The sequence below is a fragment of the Nilaparvata lugens genome, chromosome 10 (genome assembly GCF_014356525.2).
Source record: "Nilaparvata lugens isolate BPH chromosome 10, ASM1435652v1, whole genome shotgun sequence".
Taxonomy (NCBI): Eukaryota; Metazoa; Arthropoda; class Insecta; order Hemiptera; family Delphacidae; genus Nilaparvata; species Nilaparvata lugens.
In genome coordinates, this window is record NC_052513.1 from 32,400,803 (window position 1) to 32,427,145 (window position 26,343).

Genomic DNA, 26,343 nt, shown 5'->3' on the forward strand with positions numbered 1-26,343 from the left:
TGAAATCGTATGTAAAAGGTCCTTGAACTTGTATATTTAGTAGTAGAAGTCACCACAGCAATTAGTTCCAGATCGGTTCACATTTTCTTTCTTCTCCTTCTTCTTCTTCTTCTTTTTCTTCTTCTTCTTCTAGTTTTTTTTAGGGAGTCTCAGCACACAGTGACTCCCTTTGAACAATATTCTCCACTAATGTCGGCTTAATTTCCGCTCGTTCGAACCATTAAGAAAGGCCCATCATCTCCCCTTGCATTATTGAAACAATTACAATAATTCAATAATAATTGTAATTTGGAATTGATATTGTGGTGTACGCAGTACTTCATTCAATTATTAATGTTGGTGGATAGCTGCATAACGTAATTGATATTACCATAGAGTTAAGATATCGTTTGAAATTATTTGATATCTAGATTATTTTTGTCTCTGATATTGCACTGTATATATCTCTATTGAGAGTTAGTTCAAAATAATGAGCATACTATATAATAATAAAAGGTAATCCGTGCCCCACAAGGGTCCATTTTAAAACTTGACAAATTTAAAACTTGACATAATGAAAACTTAAAAAAATGAGTATAGGCCTATAACCATCCTCGATTAATTAAGAATCTATATTCAAAATTTCAAGTTAATCAGTTGAGTAGTTCAGACATAATTTTCCTATTCCGTACGTATATATAAGCCAGTTCTTTCCTTTATTATAGAATAGATAAGAAGAGGAGGTAGGCTACTAGAGTTTTATAACAGTCGTAACAAAGGGCATAATAGTGTGTATGTGAACCAGAGGTTTATTTATCAGAGGGTTTAGAGAGATTTATATACCAGAGGTCTTAGGATACCAACAGAACGGTCAGGTGGCTATGTGGATTTCAGCTCTCTAGCCTTCTTCTATATCTATATTAATTACTCTAAGTGCCGGTTGCACAAAAGCCGGTTAAATTTTAATCTTGATCAATTTCACGAGAACCAATCAGAGAAACCGTATTGTCAAAAAGGTCTTCTCTGATTGGTTCTCTTGAAATTAATCACGATTAATATTAACCGGCTTTTATGCAACCGGACCCAAATGTTTTTATCAATGCACAGCTGTTTAGTGGCATTGATCTTCACCGCCACTTACTCTACTAGTTCTGTTCGCACCTTCATGGTTAATAACTGACCTTCCTTATCAATCATAATCTACTGAAATGTCTTGAAATTTTTCACTTTTCACTTTCATATCCCTAAGAATTCTATAGAGAATAACTAGCGACACCCTGGGTTGGAGAACTCGCTCAAAGACTTTTGTATTTTTGTATTGTAATCTTTGAAACCCGCAACTTTGAATTATACAGAGTCGGTGAAAATTATGGAATCACCTAAATATTTCTCGTACAAGAATAATTTGACAGTAGGTTTCATTGGGGATCCTATTTGAGATGAAAAAAAATCTGGTATGGCGCACTCCCAATACTTTCCTTGCCGTTATTTAAATTGATCACCAGACGCTAGTGTTGACGCGCATCTCAAGTCTACTATTCAAAGATCTGAGCCAGCTGGTGACAGGACAATAACGCTGGAGATACACTACTGCTATGTCTCCATAGTGAATGATTTAATAGAATCAACAGTTGCCAACGGTTTACTATTCAAAGATCTGAGCCAGCTGGTGACAGGACAATAACGCTGGAGATACACTACTGCTATGTCTCCATAGTGAATGATTTAATAGAATCAACAGTTGCCAACGGTTTACTATTCAAAGATCTGAGCCAGCTGGTGACCGGACAATAACGCTGGAGATACACTACTGCTATGTCTCCATAGTGAATGATTTAATAGAATCAACAGTTGCCAACGGTTTGCAATTGAATAATCTCATTTTCTCGAATTTCAAGCTTATTTTCAAATTTAGGTGAAAATGTTACTGAACATTACTTGTAGAGATTTTCATGCTCAATCTTTCCCACTTGATATTTTTCGTTCAAATCGTATCTGAAGCCTGATAATTGGGAACCTAAAATCTAACTTTGCATAGATGGGGCGGAGCTCCTGAAGATATGGGACTTGTGGCAGTTGATAGAGCGTATCAATTTCTATTTGAGGTATAAATTTTATCAAAATCGTTGGAGCCGTTTTCGAGAAAATCTCAAAGAACCCTGTTTTTGGCAACATTTTCACCATTTTAGCCGCATTCTCGAATTGCATTTGATTGGAATTGTTCGTGTCGGATCTTTATAGTGTAAGGACCTTATGTTCCAAATTTCAAGTCATTCCGTTAATTATGAGATGTGATATTATGTACACAGACACACAAACACACATACACACACATACAGACCAATACCCAAAAATCACTTTTTTTGACTCAGGGGACCTTGAAAAGTATAGAAATTTAGAAATTGGGGTACCTTAATTTTTTCGGAAAGCAATACTTTCCTTACCTATGGTAATAGGGCAAGGAAAGTAAAAATTAGTTAGTCGCTTCAACATCTTTGCCACTCATATGAATACAAACTCATTCTATTGGTGGTCATGTGATACATTATTTCAATACTTAGTTCCAAGAGAAGATAAATAGTGAAAACCGCACATTTATATCTCAACCCGTATTAGCTGAAATCAGGTTTCAGCTCATGAAGGACCGACTGTGTGATAGCATAGAGAAACAATAGCGTAAGTAGATATCCCATGGTATAGGGCGTTTATGTTGCAACTTTTACTTTTATCTCAAGCAGATTACTGTCGATTATTGTCGATTTTTACTGTTTTGTTGGGGTGAGAGTGTATGAACGGCACAGTATGAGAGCCTACCAGTGTCACACAGCTTCACGGGAAAGAACTACGTGGACTATCGGCTTGAGATAACAGTAAAAGTTGCGACATAAACGTCCTATACCATGGGATATCTACTTACGCATTTGTTTCTCTATGGTGATAGCTTTCAATTAGTAGTCTCGGTTGATTTCATGAATGAATGGAAAACGGTTGCAATTGAATTCTCCAGCTGATAAGAATAATTCGTCACCATACAATTTTTTTCTTATGCACTTCCAATGTTATTTGTTATATCCTGAAAAAGGAGTGAGTCAATTTTGTTGTCCAACGAACTTGACCTGTAAAAAGCTTTGAAGAATACGTGTTCGAAATTTGAAACTGATTGATCAATCCATTCTAAAAGTATAACATACAGACGGACTACGACTTTTGGCTTCTAGTAAGTCAAAAGTGAGAACTCGCTGACGCTCGTTCAATAATAAAGTATTTCAATAGGGCTTCTTCATTTCTTAATTAATAAAAAAATGAATTCATAGTACCCTTTTGTTTTTAAAAATTTTTCTATATAAAACACAACAACTAGTATCTAGCTTTCGTGAGCCGTTTTCAAGTTTTACCCAAAATGAACTAGTTGAAAGTAGAAAAATACAAGGAAATCAAGATACGGAAAGATTAGGAAAGCTGAAACTAGTTTGTGTTTCAAATAAAAAAGTTTTATCAAAATAAAGGCTACTATGAATTCATTCATTTATTGATTGGTATAATAATACATTTTCGAAGAAAATATGATCATTTTGGAGCAATCATGACAACATTGATTTTTCCCCGGATCATGTGACATTTGTATACGAGTTGAATGAGGCCACATTCATCAATCATAGACGTCCCCTCTATACGACATTATGTTGGAACAAAAGAATTCCAGCGAAGTTTTCCAGTTTTCCCGAACCAGTAGACGAGAGATAGAGAGTACTCCGGCTGGCGTTCATTGAAAAGTTCAAACTTCATCAATATCACATAATCGCGTCACTAGGCTGGAAAATTGTTCCTGCAGTCAGATTCACACCAAACTGACAGCATCGGTTAAATAGGAAGCATTGATCCTATTCATAGAGAATACTGACAGTTTCAAGTTGGATTTCGTTGCCGTAAGATCCACGACAAAGTGTCAGAACTATTTTAATGGGGAGAATCGTTGTTAAATTAATGGAGGACGCTGCCAGTTCGGAGTGAGTCTCAGTCCCCCTCGAAGGGCCACGTTAATTATCAAAATTCAACATCCCTTTAAGGGCTAAGTGAAGCGTTTGGTGGAAAAGGGCTTGCGAGGAGGGAAAACCCTTCGAAAATGCTTTTCGTTCACTTGGAAAAGTCGAAGCGGAGAAAATCGCCTCCTACCAATTTTCTCATTAGGTCGCGCGCACTGCTCTATAAACCGAGATTCACTACATACTGTCAGCATTGTATAGGAATAACATCAGCAATTCCCGTTCAACTAATACTGACAGTTTTAAGTGAATCTCACTGTAGATAATTCCGTTTGAACTGTGTCAGCATTGTTTATGAATAACAGCAACGCTTCCCATTCATCGAATGCTGACAGTATGAAGTGCATCCCAATTCCTGCTGCAAAGGTCAATGAGCAGTCATTGTTTAATTGATTGGCGCATTCTGCCCGGCTTTTAGTGATTGGAGACAAAATTGTTGAATGGGGTGATTTTCATTCATCAAACTTCGAGGACCACTGGGTTTTTTCCAAAGCTTTCAACATGGTCGATAAGTTCATTGATTGTAGTTGAAGAAGTGGAGGATTTTGTTGGAATTCGAGATTTTCATTCATCGTTCTTTGAGGACTTCTGGGTTTTTCCAAAGAGTCAATAATTATTATCTAATTATTATTATCATGTACTTATCATCTACAGTGATTGTTCACTATTATCACTATTGACTCAATAGTCCAGTCAATATAGACATAAAAAAGGGGGTGTGCATGCAATTCATATTGTAGTTCTGATTTTCTAATATATTATTTGGGTACATAAGAGAAGTCCTGAACCAATTTCTTCATGCAAAATTTCCTTGTGCTAGATACAGAGTGGCCCAAAACCCTCGTATTTTCGGTTCATTTTCCAGTTTTCAGCTATTTCTGACAAATCTCGTAATCGTACAGAAAAATTTGCTCCCGCCTTTTTTCTTTTAAATTCTGAATAAAATGAGATCATTCGGAACTCTTTATCTCCAACGAGTACTGAGTTATGATTTTTCAAAAATGAGTGAAATTTGAAGAGAAAATCAATTTTTGATGAATTTTAGATTTTGATCAACAATATCTTCTGATTGTTACCATATGGATGTATAATTCAATATGTACCCAAAAAATATATTAAAAAATCAGAACTACAATATAAATTGCATGCACCAATGTATATAGTGACTGGACTACAATGTACAATGTATGTTATATGAATAAAGAGATTATAATTGATTAAATTGAATAATCTCATTGAATATAGTTTGTTCTTCATAAAACGAGTATTTCATCACTCGAATAAAGGGTATTCTCCCTTAATTCATTAAAATTTGAAGACCACTGAATTTCTCAAAAAAGTTAATTAATAGTACTAAATTGTACGAGTTGCTAAATTGAGGCAAAACAATGATTCTCGTTCAAATCAATGAATGATTTTTTTTCAATGATCATTGAATTCCATTCATAAAACTCTGGAGTATTCTAGTATGCTATCTCGAAGAGTAAATAGGTAAAAAATGTTTTTGATCGATGATTGACTCATATTATTGAACAGTTTTCATGACTTCAGTAACTAACTTCCCCAATAATAAATCATAATTCATGTCCGATTATTAGATATCGATAACTTTAGATATAAAATACTTCTTGGAGTATTTCTTTCGTAAATTTAGCATGTGAATTGATCATGGAATAAATATATTCTATACATGTAATGAAAATCACATGTAATGAAAATCACGAATCCCTGTTCTTCTCCACTCAAAACTACAGTTTTGTTCTTGATTGTCATATCTGATAGATAAATGAGTCATATAGTCGTACTTATATTCAATCATTTGAAGTGAATTTCACTGTGGATGAATCCGATTTGAACTTTGTCAGTATTGTTTATGAATAACAGCAACGCTACCCAATTCAACTAATGCTGACAGATCAAAGTGAATCTAACTTTAATTTCTACCGAAAGGTCAATGAGCAGCCATTGTTCAATTAATTGGCGCATTCTGCCCGGCGTTTAGTGATTGGAGACAAAATTGTTGAATGGGGTGATTTTCATTCATCAAACTTCGAGAACAACTTTTTAAAAAATATGATTATTAAGAATTATTTTTTAGAGAAATACATAAGTTAAAGAAAAGTACCATATAGGCTAAAGCTCAAATCTGTTTCAATTCTAATCTATACATAAGAGCACTTCTGTTATTGTTTTACTGATACCAACTATTTCAACTGACTCAACAAAAGCATCTATAGTGAGGTCCACGTTATAATGACAGTATTTGATCAACTTTGGTTTTGCTATCCTTGTCTATCATTCGACAAAACCGGTGGTACTATCCTTTTGTAGGTCCACAACGATGCCAATTATGTTCTTCACAGTGTAGAAATATAATTAATTATTGCAGAGAATCGGCATCACTATTCTTCTATCTTCATCCACTGCCATTATAACGTGGACCTCACTATAGAAGCTATTTTATACCGGTATACAGTGAAGTATTTGAAAGCGTCTTTAGAATTTGGTTGAGTATAATATTCCGTATAAGGACTGACATCCGAACTGTTACTGACAACGTCTCTTATCCGTCTGACAGACATGGAACTATGTAATGTCATGCACCTGACAAGGATCATAAACTAGCAGTGAGATTTATTTCAAACTGTCATTTAGACTGGATGGGGAGTTTGTTGTTTGTTATGAGTAATTCTGTCATCATCTCACCATAAGTAGTTTGTGATGAATTCTTACTGTGGGCTACTCCTTTTCAATAAAAAGTTGAGAGCTGACATTTAGACTTGAGAGAATGTATTTTGTCTTCAGTGCAATCTCTGAGTGATAGATTGGAATATATTGTTTTGTTTCTGTATCATTTCGGATGGACACGTTAAATCATGGGTCCCGGCTGCCTAAAAAGCAGTCGGGTCATGTCAGAGGCCCTGAAAATTGATCAGTTGCGACCTGAAAACTCTGACATCGAAACTCTGTATCATTTCGCATGGACACATTAATCGTTGGTCCCGGATGCCTAAAAAGCAGTCATCAGGTCATGTCAGAGGACCTGAAAATTGATCAGTTGCGACCTGAAAACACAGACCTGAGCCAGCCAGGCCACTCGATATTATTATTATTTAGTGTAACCGAGCCTATAGTGTGGTCCACGTTATAATGGTAGTGAAGGAAGCTAGGAGAACAGCGTTACCGATTCTCTGTCTTGTCACTGCCTTCTATAGAGGATAGCTGATACCGATATATTTGGTGTGATTTTGTTCGTTCTTGTTAAAAAGATAATCAATTCTATTTTTATTCGTCAAGAAAATAATATATTTTTCAATTTTCAAATATTTTATAATGAATTTTGTTCTTCTACTTCTTCTTCTTCTTATTTTTCTTCATCTTCTTCTTCCTCCTACTTCTTCTTTTTTTTCTTCTTCTTCTTCTTCTTCTTCCTCTTCTTCTTCTTCTTCTTCTCTTCTTCTTCTTCTCTTCTTCTTCTTCTTCTTCCTCCTACTTCTTCTTCTTCTTTTTTTTTCTTCTTCTTCTTCTTCTTCTTTTTTCTTCTTCTTCTTCTTCTCCTTCTTCTTCCTCTTCTTCTTCTTCTTCTTCTTCCTCCTACTTCTTCTTCTTCTTCTTCTTCTTCCTCCTACTTCTTCTTCTTCTTCTTTTTTCTTCTTCTTCTTCTTCTTCTTCTTCTTTTTCTTCTTCTTCTTCTTCTTCTTCTTCTTCTTCTTCTTCTTCTTCTTCCTTCACATATTATTTGCCTATTTCATCACAGTCTGAAGCTAAAGACGACTTGGCAAGAGTGCGCAGTTAGAAAAGGATAGAGCAACCTGCCTTGTCTAATGACAGACTAGGATAGTAAATCAATGTTTGTTATCAGGTGCTGACAGGATCCTACTAGAGATTGTATATACCTCGATCCATCTTCTGTTTGCTGATCAGGTGCTGATTTTAATACGTTAATCTCGACTCACGATTCTCGATTCTTGAATCTCGACTTGAATACTGTTTACCTCGATCCATCTTCTGTTTGCTAATCAAGTGCTGATTTTAATACGTGAATCTCGATTCACGATTCTATAATCTCGATTCTTGAATATTGACTTGTATACTGCATACCTCGATTCATCTTCTGGTTGCTAATCATGTGCTGATTTTAATACGTGAATCTCGATCCACGATTCTCGAATCTCGATTCTTGATTATTGACTTGAATACTGCATACCTCGATTCATCTTGTGGTTGCTGATCAGATGTGCTGACTTTCATCACTGCATACCTCGATCCATCCTCCAAGTCGGGCGACTGCGTGACTGCTGTCACAATCAAATGGCTCTCCAAATCGGGAAGGTGGAGGACGGCCAACCTCTTATCGGGCAACTGGCATCTAGTTCGCCTTGAGTCAACTCCAATCGCCGCTCTTCCGCCTCAAACTGTCAGTACCCTCCATAAAATATCATCAATACTTGCCATTCAAACAATACTGACTAATTGAAGTGAATCCATGTCGCTCTTATTTCACCCTCCTCTGTCAGCAATCTCCATTGAATAACATCAGTACAGGCCATTTAGACAATACTGACTAATTGAAGTGAATACATGTCGCTCTTATTTCACTCTCAACTGTCAGCAATGCCCATTGAATAACATCAGTACAGGCCATTTAACCAATACTGACTGATTTTGGTGAATCTCACTACACTTCACATGTGTGCACTTGTTGCAAGATCTTGTTGTTGAACTCTGAGGGAGTCTGTTGCAGGAATCTGCAGTGTACTGAACTCTGAATGACTCCGGCATATTGATTGTCATCTTTCTTTTTGTTCGTTTGTTTCTATCAGTTGGATGTGAGCTGTGAACGGGGCCAGATGGCTACAAATTTCGTGATTAACAAAGTTAATTTTTTAAAAATTACATGAGTAATTTATATACTTTATAAACTTTATATACTATTACTTATAAAGTATACACAAGGGATGGGTATCGATACATCGATGTTTTAACATCAAACATCGATGTTCACTGGTCGATGTTTTTCACTTATCGATGATTTTTCCTAGACATCGGTCATCCAATGTTTTTCCCAACTAAAAAGTAAAAACAATTCTAATTTTTTAATTTGATTTAAGTTTTTTTTTTGTTTGAAGAGGATTATCTTGAGAGCTTATAGTAACAATATAAAGCAATAGTAACAGAATATAATCATTATCTTTGTCATATTTAGTTTAGTATTCTGTTTAGTGTTTTTCGTGAATATCGATCACTCTTGTGAAAGATCTCGCATAAGTTTTGACTTCCTGCTGATTGTTTTTTTTTTAATCAGGCTCTCTGTGTTTTTTTTTTTAATCAGGCTCTCTGTATTTTTATGTGAGACTGTTAATACTCTTGAAGATTTACATTACTTCTACTTCTGCGGCCCGTGTCAAGGTTGGATACTTATTCAGAATTGAATAATAGGTCGGATTCTTCGTTTCTTAGGAAGAAAGAGTTTTTTCTTATTACAATTATATATTTCCTCAACATGCGTTTAACACTAATTAATCTAGCTCTGGAAAAGAGGTCCTCCTATTGTAAGGAGAGCAGATATCATATAAAAAACTTAATCCATTTTCATTTCCTGTGCTCTGCTAGAATACCTGTATTCTAGGTACCTTGGTATCATCCGTAAAAACGTAGGGCGATACAACGTTGTTCAAAAACATCGATGTTTACTCTATTCGATGTTTTTCACTTATCGATGTTAAGGTGAAAAAAACATCGATGTTTTTTCTTTCGATACCCATCCCTAGTATATACTCTATATACTTGACATAATTTTTATACTTTATACATGTATTACAATCATAGTAATTTTTTTTAAATTAGGGCCAAACCACACGAAACGTTTTTTTCAAAGTGTCGGCAGGGCAAGAAGCTCAAATTTCATGTTTTTTTAGAATTAGGGCCAAGCCACACGAAGCATATTTTTAGAGAGTCAGCAGGGGAAGAAGCACAGATTTCGTCTTTTTTTAGAATTAGGGCCAAGCCCAACAAAGCGTTTTTTCAGGGAGTCGGCAGGGCAGGAAGCTCTCCGATTGGCTGATTATCAGCATATTCCTGAAGGCTAATCCATTCAGCCAATCGGAGATCTAACTGCACTGCTGACTCGTCTGAAAACGCATGAAAAAACGCGGCATGTGCCTTGCTCCTAATGTTGCTGAACTCTGAAAAAATTGCTGAGAATTGAAAAGAAAGAAATTTTAAGGAGTACTGAGCTGTTGACTGGTAAAGCGGCACAACTATAGTGAGGTTCACGTTATAATGGCAGTGGAGGAAGATAGGAGAACAACGTTGCCGATCCTCTGTCTTGTCAATGCCTTCTGTAGACGGTAGCTGATACAGGTTTATTGATGTAATATTAACTGTTTATTCTCGTTTAGAATAATAAATTATATTTCTATTATATCTTTCAATAACTTTGAATTTACATAATTAAGATGAAATATTTGTTTATTCTACATTGTTAAAAGGCGATCTGGCAACAGAGCACAGTGAGAAAGTGATAGCAACAACCGCTTTGTTGAATGATAGATAAGGTTAGCAAAAGCATTCCTAATCAAACACTGCCATTATAACGTGAACCTCACTCTAGCAGAGATTATTGTAATTTTCAAGCCTTGTTAATCATTGTCAAGCCTTTTAACTTGAAAATATTTTATTGGAACTGAAAAGAAAAAAAAACAGGACTCATTTTATATTCATCATCGCATCTGTACTTCATGGATTAGGTCTATCGCACCTGTTCCGGTACCCATCTTATTTTTTTGGCATATCTAGATCTCTTTTTCAATCGATTTTTACTTCTGCCCTTCAAAAGTAGTCTACTCATATTATGATGTAAATAATATAGTTGTTGGAGAAATTCCTTGCAACAGGTTGATCTAGTGAACCATGATCCTACTCAAGGTTCAAGGGATTTGCAGGGAAATTGGATTTGGAGCTTGAAAGAAAATTGACCTGCATGCGGTTTGAACACAAAAATCGGCCGAAGGTCAGTTCATGTCTAGACTGAGTCACTCCATTATATCACTGAGCGTGACTAACTGCTCAGCTAAACTTGTTAAGTCCCATTGCTAATCAATAATTGCGAAGCACGCATGAAGCTCAGTGGACTTACAGACGGTTCATAACAGACGTTCACAACTAAAATGGTTCAAAGAAATTGTGTTCGAGAATTTTTACTTTATTATCTTTATCCTAATTTATTCCACTATATCCATCTTATTCTACGGTATTTCTATTCTACTTCACTCTCTTTTTTACCTTATTCTACTTAATTTTACTTATTTCTCTTTCTATACTTATAACCTTATAATACTTTGGACATCATTAACATTTTATCAATTTTTTTTGGAGATAAACAGTACTGGCTCAGCCTAGTTTCCCTCCATGGTCATAATTTATATTATGAGTATCGTAGGGTCCCAATTGACAGAATCCCAAACGACCGAAACGCTATATTTTCCCAAAAGGCCGAAAACTACTTTTTTCCCCAATTGGCAGAACGCTTTCTGTCATTTGTGACTAACTAGAGAAACTTTCTGTCGTTTGGGAAACCAATCACTTTCGGTCGTTTGGGACTCTCACCACTTTCGGCTCGATGCGACAAACAACGTTTTCTGTCGATTGGGAAAATTCTTAAAAGTTTTCTGTCATTTGGGATTCGGCTGAATGAGAAAGTTCCAGTTTCAATATTTCATCAATTCTGCCAATTGGGAAAAAAGTAGTTTTCTGCCGTTTGGGAAAATATAGCGTTTCGGTCGTTTGAGATTCTGTCAATTGGCATGCCACCATGAGTATAGTATTTTGTACATTGAATGAATAAATACCCTATTTCATATTATTTTTTCAACTTCGCTCTTTCCTAATCCATATGATTCTACTTCATTTTATATTACTCCACTCCATTCAAATTAATTTCAAAAATTTACTTTCTTCTTTACCCTACTCTACCCTACTTTATACTTAACCCTCGTGAGTTAAGAGGAAGAGGGGGCTCTTATTGCCTCAACTTCGCCCACATCACATTTATTGAAAAGTGTAAATACAAGTAATTCATCTATCTATCTATCTACTTTAGATTTTTCTGTTCAATTTAAATTTTTTTTTTCATTTTTTATATCCACTTCATTCGGAATATGTGCTCTGTTCTACTTTATTCCATTGCATTCTACTGTTGGCTGTGGTTACTTATTATCCGGCCCATAAACCTGCCTCGAAAGGTCGAATAATAAAGAGGTTAGAATAATAGGATAATAGATCGGATTATCCAGACTGCTACACGTTATTGCATTTTGAAGTACCGTATTTCAATGTCACTAATTAACCATAATGTAATGTTAACGATGAATAGGTAACAATTGTATGTTACAATGTTATTTTAACAACGATTTGGTAACAATTGTATATTACAATGTAATGTTTACATTTTAACATTTTACATTGTAATGTAAATGTTATATTTTTTCTATTATTCAACTCAACTACTCCAACTCAATTTTTGTAATTTCAATGTGAATTGTACAATACAGTACTCATTCATGTTCTTTTAAAGTAATTACTCAAGTAGTTACCTCTCCATGATAGAGAAATTCAGTGATTGGAGACTGCAAACAATAAATAACCTTCTTCTGTAATGAAACTTCGATGATAGCTGCCTTATTCGAACATGATTACCTATTACTACAGATCTAAACAGATCATGTTCAGTTATTCTACGCTATTACTCAGTCTTGACTCTTGACAAAGGTACCGACATTTTTAAATGAATATTAAAATACATACAATGATTTACTATGGTTCAGTCTGATTCTTTATTAAATTACAGTTCCACTTTTTACTGGCATAGACAAGCATAACTTGAATATCATTAGTAAGTCTGTTATACTACTTTTTAAGTAGACGTCTTGGAACATAAACCTGTGAAAGGTTACTACCATGTAGAGTTTTATCGTTGAAATCAGTTTAGTAGATTGGTTTAGTTGATGAGGATTACTGGATAATTTATAAGGTTGATGATAGCTCCTTAGCCTACCTATATCTTACCACTTACCTATTACTTACTATTCATGTACTTATATATATTTATTCAACTTATTACTTATATATTTCTATGGCGATACTTCACAATCTATACCTATAATCTATCTCTCATGTAATATTATTGTTTTCTCTTACTACTTCACACTAACTTTTTTTCTCCTATACGTGTACGGTACATTTTCTTCCTCATTCTCCATGCATTTTTCTCTTTGATGACTCAATTCAAGGTCCTCTACTACTTTAATCGAAGTCGGGTTTAGTGGAACCTCCAATGTAAATATTTTGTTCAATAAAACTTGAAACTTGACTTGATTGAGTAATTGAACAAACGCAGTTAGGTCTATGTTTTAACTCTTCTTTCGTCTGTCTGTATGTATGTAACGCATTTCTGTATGTTTGTACGGCCAAACGCATTGATAGAATTCTATGAGATTATTAAGGAATATCCCTTTTTTGTGCGTCGATGTATACACAAAGTTTTTTTGAAATTTTGAATTTTAAGGATAGTATGAAAGGAGAAGAAATTTCCTCCATACTCCGATATCACTATATATCATCTATTCTAAAGATAGGATTATTCAGACTACAGAATTATTCATAATCAATCAGCTGACAAGTGGATTATCCATTGCATGCATTACACAGATGTCTGGAGAAACCGGTGAACAAGTGACACCAGATACTTGTGGATGAAAACTGCGTGTGGTCTACTGTTCACAGAGCTACTAGTATAATAAAGGAAAGAACTAGCTAATACAAAAAATTCACGAATGACGTATGATCACGTCTAAACTACTGGACTGATTAACTTGAAGTTTTGCATATAGATTCTCAATTCACCGAGGATGGTTATAGGCATATTTTCAATTATTTAAGATTTCAGTACGTTACGTTTTCTGTTTGTCAAGATTTCAATGAGACCCTTGCGGAGCACGGGTTACCTGCTAGTCTGAAGTTAGTGAGTTTTATCGAGTTAGAAGAGGATAGAGGTAAAAAAGCTAGTGAACTTCAATTTCCACAGTAAGACACCATGTGTTTTACTGTGCCAGTCCTACTATTTTCGATAATAAGGAATTATCGTATTTTGACGAATTATTGACTAATTATTTGGTTTTAGAATTTTATCAGCAAAATTCTGATGGTACTTTTTCTTTATTGTTACAGATGGGCTATCTAGAGAGCTTCGGATATCTTCCTGAGGTTAAAGGCGGTCCAGGAAGCCTCAGGTCCGCAGATCAGCTCAAGGATGCCCTGAGAAACCTTCAGGTCAGTAATAGTTATTTGTGCAACTAGTGCACAAAGTGACACTTTGCTGCACCGAAAGAAACGTTTACGCCCGAGCCATAGGTGAGGGCGGAATGGCTTCTTGAGTGCAGCAGAGGAACTTTGCTCACGTATTTCACATTAAACTTTCCCTACAGTTACTATTGAATGTGAGAAGTGGTTAATCATGGGTAAAATGGCGGCTAAAAATCCATCAAATTTTTGTGTGTGTGTGTGTGTGATGCTGTTATTAATAACAACCTTAATTAATTTAAAAATTAATAATCCAATTGAAGTTGAAAATTCTCAGCCAGAGTTCTCATTTCTATTTATTCAAGAATCAGAAGAAATACAGATAGAACAAAAAATGTGCATTCAAAATACACGCCAACAGCTGATTGGGATGGCTGCAAGATGGCTGAACCGACAAGCGCGCGACCTAGCGGGAAGAATCGTACCTAAGTTTGTTTCATCCAGCTAAAAAATACTGAAACAGGATTCAGAAATTTAGACTTTTGCTCAAATTACCGAGAAAAATGCTCAAAGTAAACTGAAAAATATTTATAAAAATAACATAGACAACAGAGAATTTTTATTGTAGTATTGTTATGTTTTTTATTATTTTTATTTATATGAAAAAAAAATTAGAATTTTATAATTATATTTGCTACTTTTCTCATTTCTTGCAGTTGAAATAATAATTATCAATATAAGAACTATTATTATTATTAAATGATGATTATTTAATTATGATTTAGATGAACATTATTCTTGTTTTGGATTTCTGGATTGGGATTTTATCATCAATGTAGGGTAGCCATTGAAATGATTCTTATCTCAATCTAACCACAGTCATTGTTACCAACTTAATTCTTGTTTGCGTGCACTAATCCTCCATATAACCACCAGCTATTTTGTGTTGCCATGTTGCAAATCTGGAGTGCAGAAAGAAATTTTCCTGCACTAGAGCAGAGAAGTGAATCTTTGGGTATTGTAATCAGTACAGGAACAGCAACTTTCCGAGGTAGCTGTAGGAAAAAATTATTTCAGCTCAAATAAACTTCAAGGAGAAAATATCTAATTTTAAATTCATTTATATAAGTATATATTTAGAGTACCCACATTTCGAATGTTAACAGTCATTTTACCTCTCTCTCTCTCTCTCTCCCTCTCTCTCTCTCTGAAAATTCAGAACTAAGTTTTTCCTAGGTAAGAAATCCTAACACAAAGGTAAAAACTTGTCAATCAAGTTGACATTCATCCAGTTTTTAATAATATTGTTCATTTAGCAGCTGAATTACGTTGAAATTACGCTGAAATGAATTCGTTCCCCGTCGATTTTATTGCTTTACTATCCAAAAAATCTGGTGTGGCGCACTCACACAACTTTCCTTGCCGTTATGAAAATTTATCACCTGACGCTAGTGTTCCCGCGCATCTCAAGTCTACTATTCAAAGATCCCAGCCAGCTGTGATAGGACAATAAGGCTGAGAAACACGAAGTTTGCTATCTCTTCATAGTGAATTATTTAATAGATCAGCAGTTGCCAACAGTTTGTAATTGAAATAATAACATTTTTCGAATTTCGAGCATATTTTCAATTTTAGGTGAAAATGTTACTGAATATTATTGAAGGATTTTCATGCTCAATCTTTTCCACTTGGAATTTTTTGTTTAAATTGTATCTAAAGCCTGATAATTGGGAATCTAAAATCAAACTTTGCATAGATGGGGCGGAGCTCCTGAAATTTTTACAGATATGGGACTTGTGGCAGTTGATAGAGCTTATCAATGACTATTTTAGGTATAGATTATCGTTGGAGCCGTTTTCGAGAAAATCGCGAAAAACCCTGTTTTTGACAACATTTTCGCCATTTTAGCCGCCATCTTGAATTGGATTTGTTCGAAATTGTTCGTGTCGGATCCTTATAGGGAAGGACCTTAAGTTCCAAATTTCAAGTCATTCCATTAATTGGGAGATGAGATATCGTGTACACAGACGCACATACACTCATACATACCACACACCACACACACACACACACACACACACACACCACACACACACACACCACACACACACACACACACACACCACACACACACCACACACAAACCACTTTTTTGGACTCAGGGGAACTTGAAACGTATAGAAAACATGAAATTAGGGTACCTTAAATTTTTTTGGAAATCAATACTTTCCTTACCTATGTAATAGGGCAAGGAAAGCAATGAAACGTATAGAAAACATGAAATTAGGATACCTTAAATTTTTTGGAAAGCAATACTTTCCTTACCTATGGTAATAGGGCAAGGAAATTAAAATGAATATTATCATTGGATATTTATTATTGATGATAATTATTGTTTGTGATAGGCATTTGCTGGTCTACAAGCCACTGGTGAACTAGATGTGGAAACGAGGAGACTGCTTCAGAAGCCCCGCTGTGGGCTGCCAGACATATCACTGCAACACGCCAAGCGTAAACGTTATGCCGTGCAGGGCCAGAAATGGCACACTCTCAACATCACCTGGAGGTAATGTCCCATTTCAAGTCAAATTTATCATATCAAATTTAAAACAATACAATGTAGAATTTATAAATAATAGATAAGTAAAAAATGCACACTATATATTCCAATCAACTCAATTCAATTAAAAACACTTCACTCACAAGGGCTACTTTTTAACAAATTAATGAAAACAATATACAAATCTTGAAGTACCCTTTATTTTTTAAAAAACTTTAAAATAGTTCAACAACTAGTTTCCAACCTAACTTAGGTCATTTTCAAGTTGAAAAGGGTACTTCAAGATTTGTATATTGACTTTTTGTGTAGTTGAGAAGTTGATATTGTCGTAATTATTCATATTGAATGAAAAAGACTAAGAAAATGTCAAAAGCCACAGATTTATTGATACTCAGAAAGACCGGTTTCGGTTAATTGTCAATCTCTGATAAACTCTGTTCGTCATTTGTAAATGGTGTAGGTAATACCGAAACCAATCTTTCTAGGTATCAATAAATCTGTTCGAACTCTGTTCGTCATTTGTAAATGGTGTAGGTAATACCGAAACCAATCTTTCTAAGTATCAATAAATCTGTGGTTTTTGACAATTTCTTAGTTTTTTTTCATACAATTTGTATATTGTTTTTATTAATTTCTCAATTTGATTGTATGGTAAGAGATGTAGTGGTATATCTCCATAATTGGAAGAAGAAAGAGGCTGAGGTGGTATTGACAACATCATCATCTTTTTCGTTCAACACATACATTTTTAACTAAAAATAACAAGTTTTCAATGTGACAATGCCAGCAAACCCTCCTAGTTTTGTTCGCTGGCATACGTAGTTTTACACTGACAGAGTTTATAAGGAAAAATGTAAAAAAATTGATCGATTGCCTTTATTAAGGGCGGAGCTAGGACTCCAGGTCCTCTCTGCCACACAACCAGAATAAGAGAATAAGGGAGACAGATATAGGAGGATGGAAAGAAATAAGATTTTGGAAAGGTTTGCATACAGTAATTATTTTAAATTACTACTAAGATATTTTTGAAGTCACCCTGCAATTTCATCCAATCCTCTATTACTTGCAAAGTTGACTTTAAGATCCTGTTTTTGAGGAAATTTTCCGGAATTTTGTTGGTTGTTTTTTTAGAATTATTATGGGAATAGATTTCAATGAGAATAGATCATAGTAAACTAAATATCAAATAATAGGAAACTGGTGGTTAGTTTACAATAATTCCATGTGTAAATAGATTCACATATTCTGGTTTTTATTCCTAAGGAAAATTGTTAGGGGAGTTCCTCAGATCGGCTAGATTTCCAAATTTGTTTTGCCTATAAAATTAATAGGCTACATTGTCTACAAAATTGAACATAACCTGTTTAATTAGGTCCTTTTTAATGTTTAAAGAAAAAGCTTCAGTATTCTTTTTTACATTGAATGTAACAATTTAGGAACAGGAATGATAAAATCATAAAATGATTGAACAGCATTTCACTCTCCAATTCTCTCCCCAGTTAATGGGAAGGATATTATTTTGTATCCTTATCAGACAGCAGTCGACAATATTATTTGTTAGAACACCGCCGATTTAGGTAATTACATCATAATTATTATACTATCATAATTCAAATTGGATTCAATCTTTGTTCTCATCAATTGATTTCTAATACACCGCAAAATTTGTTGAATAATTAGCAATACTGTCAATGTAAATTGTTCAATTTTTAAATGTTTAATTGACCGAGCGAAGTGAGGTCTAAAGCTTCGTTTACACCAGAGTAAATAATACAAGTTTTTAACATTTTTGTTATCAACTAATGTTAATTACAAAAGTTAATAGCATCATGTTGAGCTGCGTTTACACCGGAGTTGATAACATGAGTTATTAATAAAAAGTTGTCAACTTGACTGAATTGACAAAAAATTCTCTTGAAAAAAGTTGATAGCTCATGTTTTTAACAGAAAATTCCTTGTTATTAACAATTTATGTTATACATCGAGAGTCGGTAACTTTGTTAATAACAGGTTACTATCTTCCCCGCAACCCCCTCGCCCAGCATCCTACCATACAACTACAGCTGCCCCTAATAACTACAGCTGCAGACAAACACGTGACAAAGCTATTAACTTTTGTTGATAACAAAACTAGCAGCCAAATGAAAATGTTATTAACTTATGTTGAAAACTTTTGTTTTAACTCTGGTGTAAACGCATTATAATTTATTTACATTAGATCAATGAAGATCATTATTTTAATGATCACACACATGTTTCAATTCAAATACATTTGAATGTATTTTTTAAGTACTGTATACGCTAATTTTAAAACGGTTTTATTATTTATTTAAATATCTCTCTCTTTTTGTTGTCTACAAACGTTTCACTTCGCCAGTACAGCTGTACAGGAGTCAGATCAGAGTCGGTTGTCATTCAGTTGGTGGAGTAAGAGCCTTAGACCAGTTATAGAAGCCTTAGAGCAGCTCTACAAAGGTAACACTAGCTGATAAAGATCAGCTGTAATCAACGAATTTTCATTGGTGTAGGAGCCCTACCTGTGCTGACGTCACACGAATGCACTACGGTTTTGTTTAGGGAGGTAGTGGTAAGTGTCGGTGCTTTTGGCTACTTTGTGTTTATTGTTTTTTTTTCAATTTGTATTGGATCATTTTAATTGGTTTAATGTTTATAACCATCGCCAACAACATATAACAAGATTTTTTTTATTCTGGAAAGAATATATGAGCACTTATATTCTTTCCAGAATAAAAAAAAATCTTGTTATATGTTGTTGGCGATGGTTATAAACATTAAACCAATTAAAATGATCCAATACAAATTGAAAAAAAAACAATAAACACAAAGTAGCCAAAAGCACCGACACTTACCACTACCTCCCTAAACAAAACCGTAGTGCATTCGTGTGACGTCAGCACAGGTAGGGCTCCTACACCAATGAAAATTCGTTGATTACAGCTGATCTTTATCAGCTAGTGTTACCTTTGTAGAGCTGCTCTAAGGCTTCTATAAACTGGTCTAAGGCTCTTACTCCACCAACTGAATGACAACCGACTCTGATCTGACTCCTGTACAGCTGTACTGGCGAAGTGGAACGTTTGTAGACAACAAAAAGAGAGAGATATTTAAATAAAAATAAAACCGTTTTAAAATTAGCGTATACAGTACTTAAAAAATACATTCAAATGTATTTGAATTCAATACTGTATATCAGACCAAAAATATCGATATCTACGATACTATCGGAACGAATTTGTCGATGGCGATTTTTCGATATCAACCTATTGATTTATTATTATTATCCTATCATCTATAACATTATTCCTTTATTAGGCTAGTTGACTTTTGCTTGAGCTTGTCAACAGATGTCAACAGCAAGGTTTATAGAAACCTTTGGTATTTATATATAATTTGAATATAGAAACCTTGGTATTTATCAGGACCTCCTGAATACCTCCTTGGTATTTAGGAGGTCCTGGTATTAAATAGACCTTGGTCCAAAGACCTTAAAGATGCATAGACTCACATGCAGCGCTAGTGTAGTGTCGTACTTGGAATTGAAATCGGCCATTGAGGGGGCAACCTATAAGATTATTACTTACCAAAGACCTTAAGAGATGCATCTTTAATCTATATCAGCTAGTGTTACCTTTGTAGAGCTGCTCTAAGGCTTCTTGGAGATGCATCTTTAAGGTCTTTGTTACATACCAATGCCTTTGTAATCTATAATATTACAAACATATAGATATAATATCTCGTGCTAAAATACCCCAATGGCGGTCTTCAATTTCAAGTAAGAGCTATCATTGGGAAGGCATAGGCATTGTGGGTCTATATCTCTTGGTCTTTGCCTTGGTCGACAGAAGAGAATCACAGCGCATTCTGGCAGACTAATGTAGAAGCAGAGGTCTTTAAGTTCTGACATGTGCTGCGCTCTTGTGATACTTTGTAACTTTCTACAAAGTATCACAAGAGCGCAGCACATGTCAGAACTTAAAGACCTCTGCTTCTACATTAGTCTGCCAGAATGCGCTGTGATTCTCTTCTGTCGACCAAGGCAAAGACCAAGAGATATAGACCCACAATGCCTATGCCTTCCCAATGATAGCTCTTACTTGAAATTGAAGACCGCCATTGGGGTATTTTAGCACGAGATATTATATCTATATGTTTGTAATATTATAGATTACAAAGGCATTGGTATGTAACAAAGACCTTAAAGATGCATCTCCAAGAAGCCTTAGAGCAGCTCTACAAAGGTAACACTAGCTGATATAGATTACAGATGCATCTCTTTAAGGTCTTTGGTATGTAATAATCTTATAGGTTGCCCCCTCAATGGCCGATTTCAATTCCAAGTACGACACTACACTAGCGCTGCATGTGAGTCTATGCATCTTTAAGGTCTTTGGACCAAGGTCTATTTAATACCAGGACCTCCTAAATACCAAGGAGGTATTCAGGAGGTCCTGATAAATACCAAGGTTTCTATATTCAAATTATATATAAATACCAAAGGTTTCTATAAACCTTGCTGTTGACATCTGTTGACAAGCTCAAGCAAAAGTCAACTAGCCTAATAAAGGAATAATGTTATAGATGATAGGATAATAATAATAAATCAATAGGTTGATATCGAAAAATCGCCATCGACAAATTCGTTCCGATAGTATCGTAGATATCGATATTTTTGGTCTGATATACAGTATTGAATTCAAATACATTTGAATGTATTTTTTAAGTACTGTATACGATAATTTTAAAACGGTTTTATTTTTATTTAAATATCTCTCTCTTTTTGTTGTCTACAAACGTTTCACTTCGCCAGTACAGCTGTACAGGAGTCAGATCAGAGTCGGTTGTCATTCAGTTGGTGGAGTAAGAGCCTTAGACCAGTTATAGAAGCCTTAGAGCAGCTCTACAAAGGTAACACTAGCTGATAAAGATCAGCTGTAATCAACGAATTTTCATTGGTGTAGGAGCCCTACCTGTGCTGACGTCACACGAATGCACAACGGTTTTGTTTAGGGAGGTAGTGGTAAGTGTCGGTGCTTTTGGCTACTTTGTGTTTATTGTTTTTTTTTCAATTTGTATTGGATCATTTTAATTGGTTTAATGTTTATAACCATCGCCAACAACATATAACAAGACTGGTCACCTCCCTCCACAAAAGTTTCTGATGAAAAAAAAAACATTCATAGTGTAATAGTTTGAAGTTACCTATAACATTACCAACACTTGACATCATTGTAACGGTGGGAGGCCAGGGGTACTTTGTTAGGACCCCATTTTGTAACAAACAAAAAATATATAATAATTGCTTTGAAAATCTCCACTCAACTGTTTAAATTATTTGAATCCACGGTCGGGAGCTTTGGATGGATTAGCTCATGCAAATTCCAAGATCTTCACTATTAACAACACCTGTTTTAGCAACTAAGTAACTTATCACGAGCCAGGAACGTAAAGTAAGAGATTTTATAGAATTGCTACTGGCATTAATTTATTAGTTGTATTCAAACATAAAATTTTCGATCATCTTTGAAATTCTGTTACATCGAATCATAATCTTCACTGTAACCAATCTGGTTATTTATTCAATTACTTGTTTCAAAATTACAACATTAAACAAAAATTAATTTCAAATTATATTTCTCAAATTAGCACTTTATCGCAATGATTCATAATAAATTGATATTTAGACAAGAATTCGCTAACTCACTCTACAATAAATTTAGGGCCCTGGTCTATTTATCTGGTCAATCTATCTATTCGAGCTTAATAAAATAATTTTGGCACTCACCATGGAATCGAAAGTTTTAGAAATAAATCAGCACTCACAATCACTCACGTTTACATTTTAACTACCATTTTCCAGACTACATGCTTTTAAATTATACAAAATAAAGAAAAATAAGAATATTTTCCATCTAAATAGGCCGAAGCCTAATTTAGAGGCCGAGACTTGTTCTGCGACTACATCTTCTCGCATTGACGACTCGTTTAGAACTGCCGCTCTTCCACTCAAATTTTCCGATTTGCAAGAAAACACGTGGAGTGCCCGGCCTAATTTCAGGATGAAAAGTCGTGGGGACGCACGGTTCAAATACATTTCTAAATACGTTTGCATTAATTTCATTACGAAATCCAAACCAGTACTATGTAAATGCTAGAAGACTGCAATAATTTGGATGAATAAGAAGCAAGTTAGCAAATCTTTCATGGCAACACGAAATTTAGGTGCTTAGTTTGTGCATGAATAAATTCTTTAACAATCGAAACAAGGTTCACTGGAGTTCATATTGGAAACATTTATTTCAATTTTAATCAGTTCAACAACCTGAAAGAAAGGCACAAAAAACTACAATTCAAATCTCTCAATATTCACCATATTACAATAGTCTGAGGAAATTAAATAAATCAAAATTATAAGCTTACCCCTCAAACCAGCTACATTGTACACGAGAAATTCAAGTTTATAGTTCTTCTTCACTTCCTAACGGCTCCCTTCAAGTCTTCACTTCTGTCCTGGAAGTATGGAGAATATAAACTCAATCAACTAAACCTGGGTTTTCGTTTGTGCGTAAATGCCGTCGTCGACCACGACAGGGTGGGGATCTCAGATTGGGTAGATTTCAATTTGTCGAAATAAACTAAAAGATAATGTTGAATTATTTTTTAATGTGGGAGATTGAGTTTATTATTTTGTATACTTTTAAATGGCAGTATGTTGATATTAATAGAATAAATAAATATTTTGATTCTTGAATAATAATAAACTGTCACAAAGTGAATTTTTGTGACGGACGTAGAGCCGTCGACTAATGTATAATTTAGCGAATTTATTCTGTTTTAGAATAAGAATAGGGTCGACTTCCAGATATATCTTGTTAGATTTGTAGTTGTGTATATGCATTATCACCATCACCGTCAACCCCTTTAAATCATCAGCAGCGGATTCATCTAACCAGAAATTTCCAGATCTTGTTTACCACTCTGAGCGTTCTCGTATTTAGTATTGCAGCAGCAGCAGCCATATCATCTAAAGATAAGCGACTACTGAGTTGAGTCGGTATCATTCTTCTTGTAATTTCTGGTGAGAAATATTGTTTACCGGCCTGATTTAGTGTAGCAATTAGTATCATTGTCATCATTAGCTGCACCCTTAGCATCAGCACTAGTGGATTCAAACCCTGTCACATGACCAGTGGCGTGATCGTCTTTTCAGACTCCCATTGGTCGGGAATCTCTTTTCCCCCGGCCTCCTAATTTTCAGCGACCCGGTGCTGCTTCAAGAAGACCTGGGAGAGGGCAGTTGTTCAGTGAACGGGGTTGTGTACGGCTGCGTTCCGAGCGGCGCTCCCAATAGTGGTGTACTAGAGGGTTGATATTCTATTCTGTATTTTAGTGAGTGGAATATTGTATGACGAATTGCTGACTGTATTTGAAGGTAAATTCTCCTGGGGGATTTTCTTTCTTGTCGGTTATTTTTCCTAAATTCGTATCACTGGGGGTGAACGAGTTATCCTTGGTTTTGAAACCTGTAAGGGATCTCAAGTTTGTGCTACAAATAGTTGAGTGGGAAATTTAGCTAGGCTCTTATAGCGGATTATTTTGGAGTACTTAATTTATAAGTCTCGACTCTGTTGCTTCACGACGTTTTTAATTAACTTATAATACGGGAAGTGAGGATCGGTTCGCTATTCTCCGTATCAGTATCCACGTCGATTCAGGTAATTGTATGTCAGGACTGGTAGTCCGTATATTTTTCCTTCTCTGTAGTAAGGTGGCCTTCAGTTTAAAGAGTAATTCTTCTCCATTGAATTTTTATTCTTTCAGGGAAATCCCTGTCCTTTTTGAGAATAGTTTTACTCAATTAATTTTTATTCTTGTGGGAAAATCCCTGTTCCTTTTGAGAAAAGTTTTCTCGATTAATTTTTATCCTTGTAAAGAGATTATTATCATTTATGGTAAATTTTCCTTGCTTAGTTTTCATACGATAGAGTGGCCATGTATTTTAAATTCGCTTAGCAGTTTCTGACTTGCTGTAATTCCAAGTAGGAAAAGTCCAATCCTTTTCCTAGAGAACTCAGGTGCAGCTTGAGTTCGTCCTTGTCGAAGTGTCTAGACTGCGACGTTCATTCTCTTTCTCTCTCTTCACTTTCCCTATTCTAAAATCCTTCTAGCTCTCAGGTACAGCTTGAGGACTTCCTCGCCGAAGTTTCTAGACTGCGGCATCCTTTCTCCTACTTTCTCTTCACTTTCCCTATTCTAAAATCCTTCTAGCTCTCAGGTACAGCTTGAGGACTTCCTCGCCGAAGTTTCTAGACTGCGGCATCCTTTCTCTTTCTTTCTCTTAATTCTTCCTGTGTTAAAATCCTTCCTGATCTCAGTTCCAGATTCGAGATCGTCCTAGTCGCGGGTTTTCAGACCCGCGAATCCTTTCTAAAATTCTTAGAAACCTGTCTTCTTTAATAGCAAATATTATTTGCTGGTTTTCCCTATGGAAAATTCACGAATTTTCCTGTGATCTCAGTTGCAAATTAGAGATCGATCTTGTGGTAGTCCTCAGACTGGCAATTACTTGGAAAAGTCTATTGAAATCTTTTCCTGAATTAGGAGTCTCTGACTCGATATTTTCCTTGTGGAAAATCCTGGAAAAATCCTTTCCTACCCTGACAACGACAGACTGTTGTCTTCCCGATATTATTCTACAGACTGTGTCTGTGAAAAATCTTTTCTATCCTCTCATAATAGTCGGCATACTGACTATTAATTTAAAAGCGTTTCGGATGATTGAGAGTGATTCCCATACCCTTAAGGGCAGTCACAGATTGGCCCTTAATAACCGGCGCGCAGTCATCAGATTAGCGCGGAAATCCTGTTTAGCAGTTTCAGAATTGCTGAAAATCCTTTCGCAGCTGCAGGCTCGCGATTCAGAAATCCGACACCCGCAACCTCATCCTCAAAATTTTAATTATCATAAAATTGAAATAGATATACTATGTTTAGCTAGCAGGTCCAGCCTGCTGAGAGCTAGAGCGCAATTCTCAGATTGCGGATTATTGAGCAGATATTTATTTGCTGTAGAGAATAATAATCTTATTATTGATTCTCTGTTCCCTATACCCTATACCGTATACCTCATACCCTGCACCCTATTCTCTATGGCTTACACCCTATACCGGGCCCTATTTAACCACATCTCAAATACTACTAATAACTCCATAGTTCCGTCATACCTTTACCTCATAGCTCTCACCTTAAACCCCATAGAAAAACCACATCCCGGGCTTGCAGGTACAGCTTGCTCGCCGTCAATTCGCAGTTGGTTCAGATTGCGTACTACCTTTATAAATAGAATTATTGGTAGGGATCTGATAGTCAGATCCGTCTCCTTGTGTAGGGTTATCTTAATATCCCTTAACACCCACCCTGTATTCCAAAGGCCGAGGGCCGAAT

General features: G+C 35.3%; 1 protein-coding gene across 1 annotated transcript in view; it reads left to right on the forward strand.

The window, feature by feature from the left end:
• The window catches only part of LOC111050290 (matrix metalloproteinase-2), a 192,666-nt gene that overhangs the window by 93,756 nt on the left and 72,567 nt on the right, over positions 1-26,343 (forward strand). Inside the window, 2 exon segments of the mRNA XM_039437242.1 lie at positions 14,250-14,351; positions 16,727-16,887. Coding sequence (XP_039293176.1) covers positions 14,250-14,351; positions 16,727-16,887 — 263 coding nt within the window.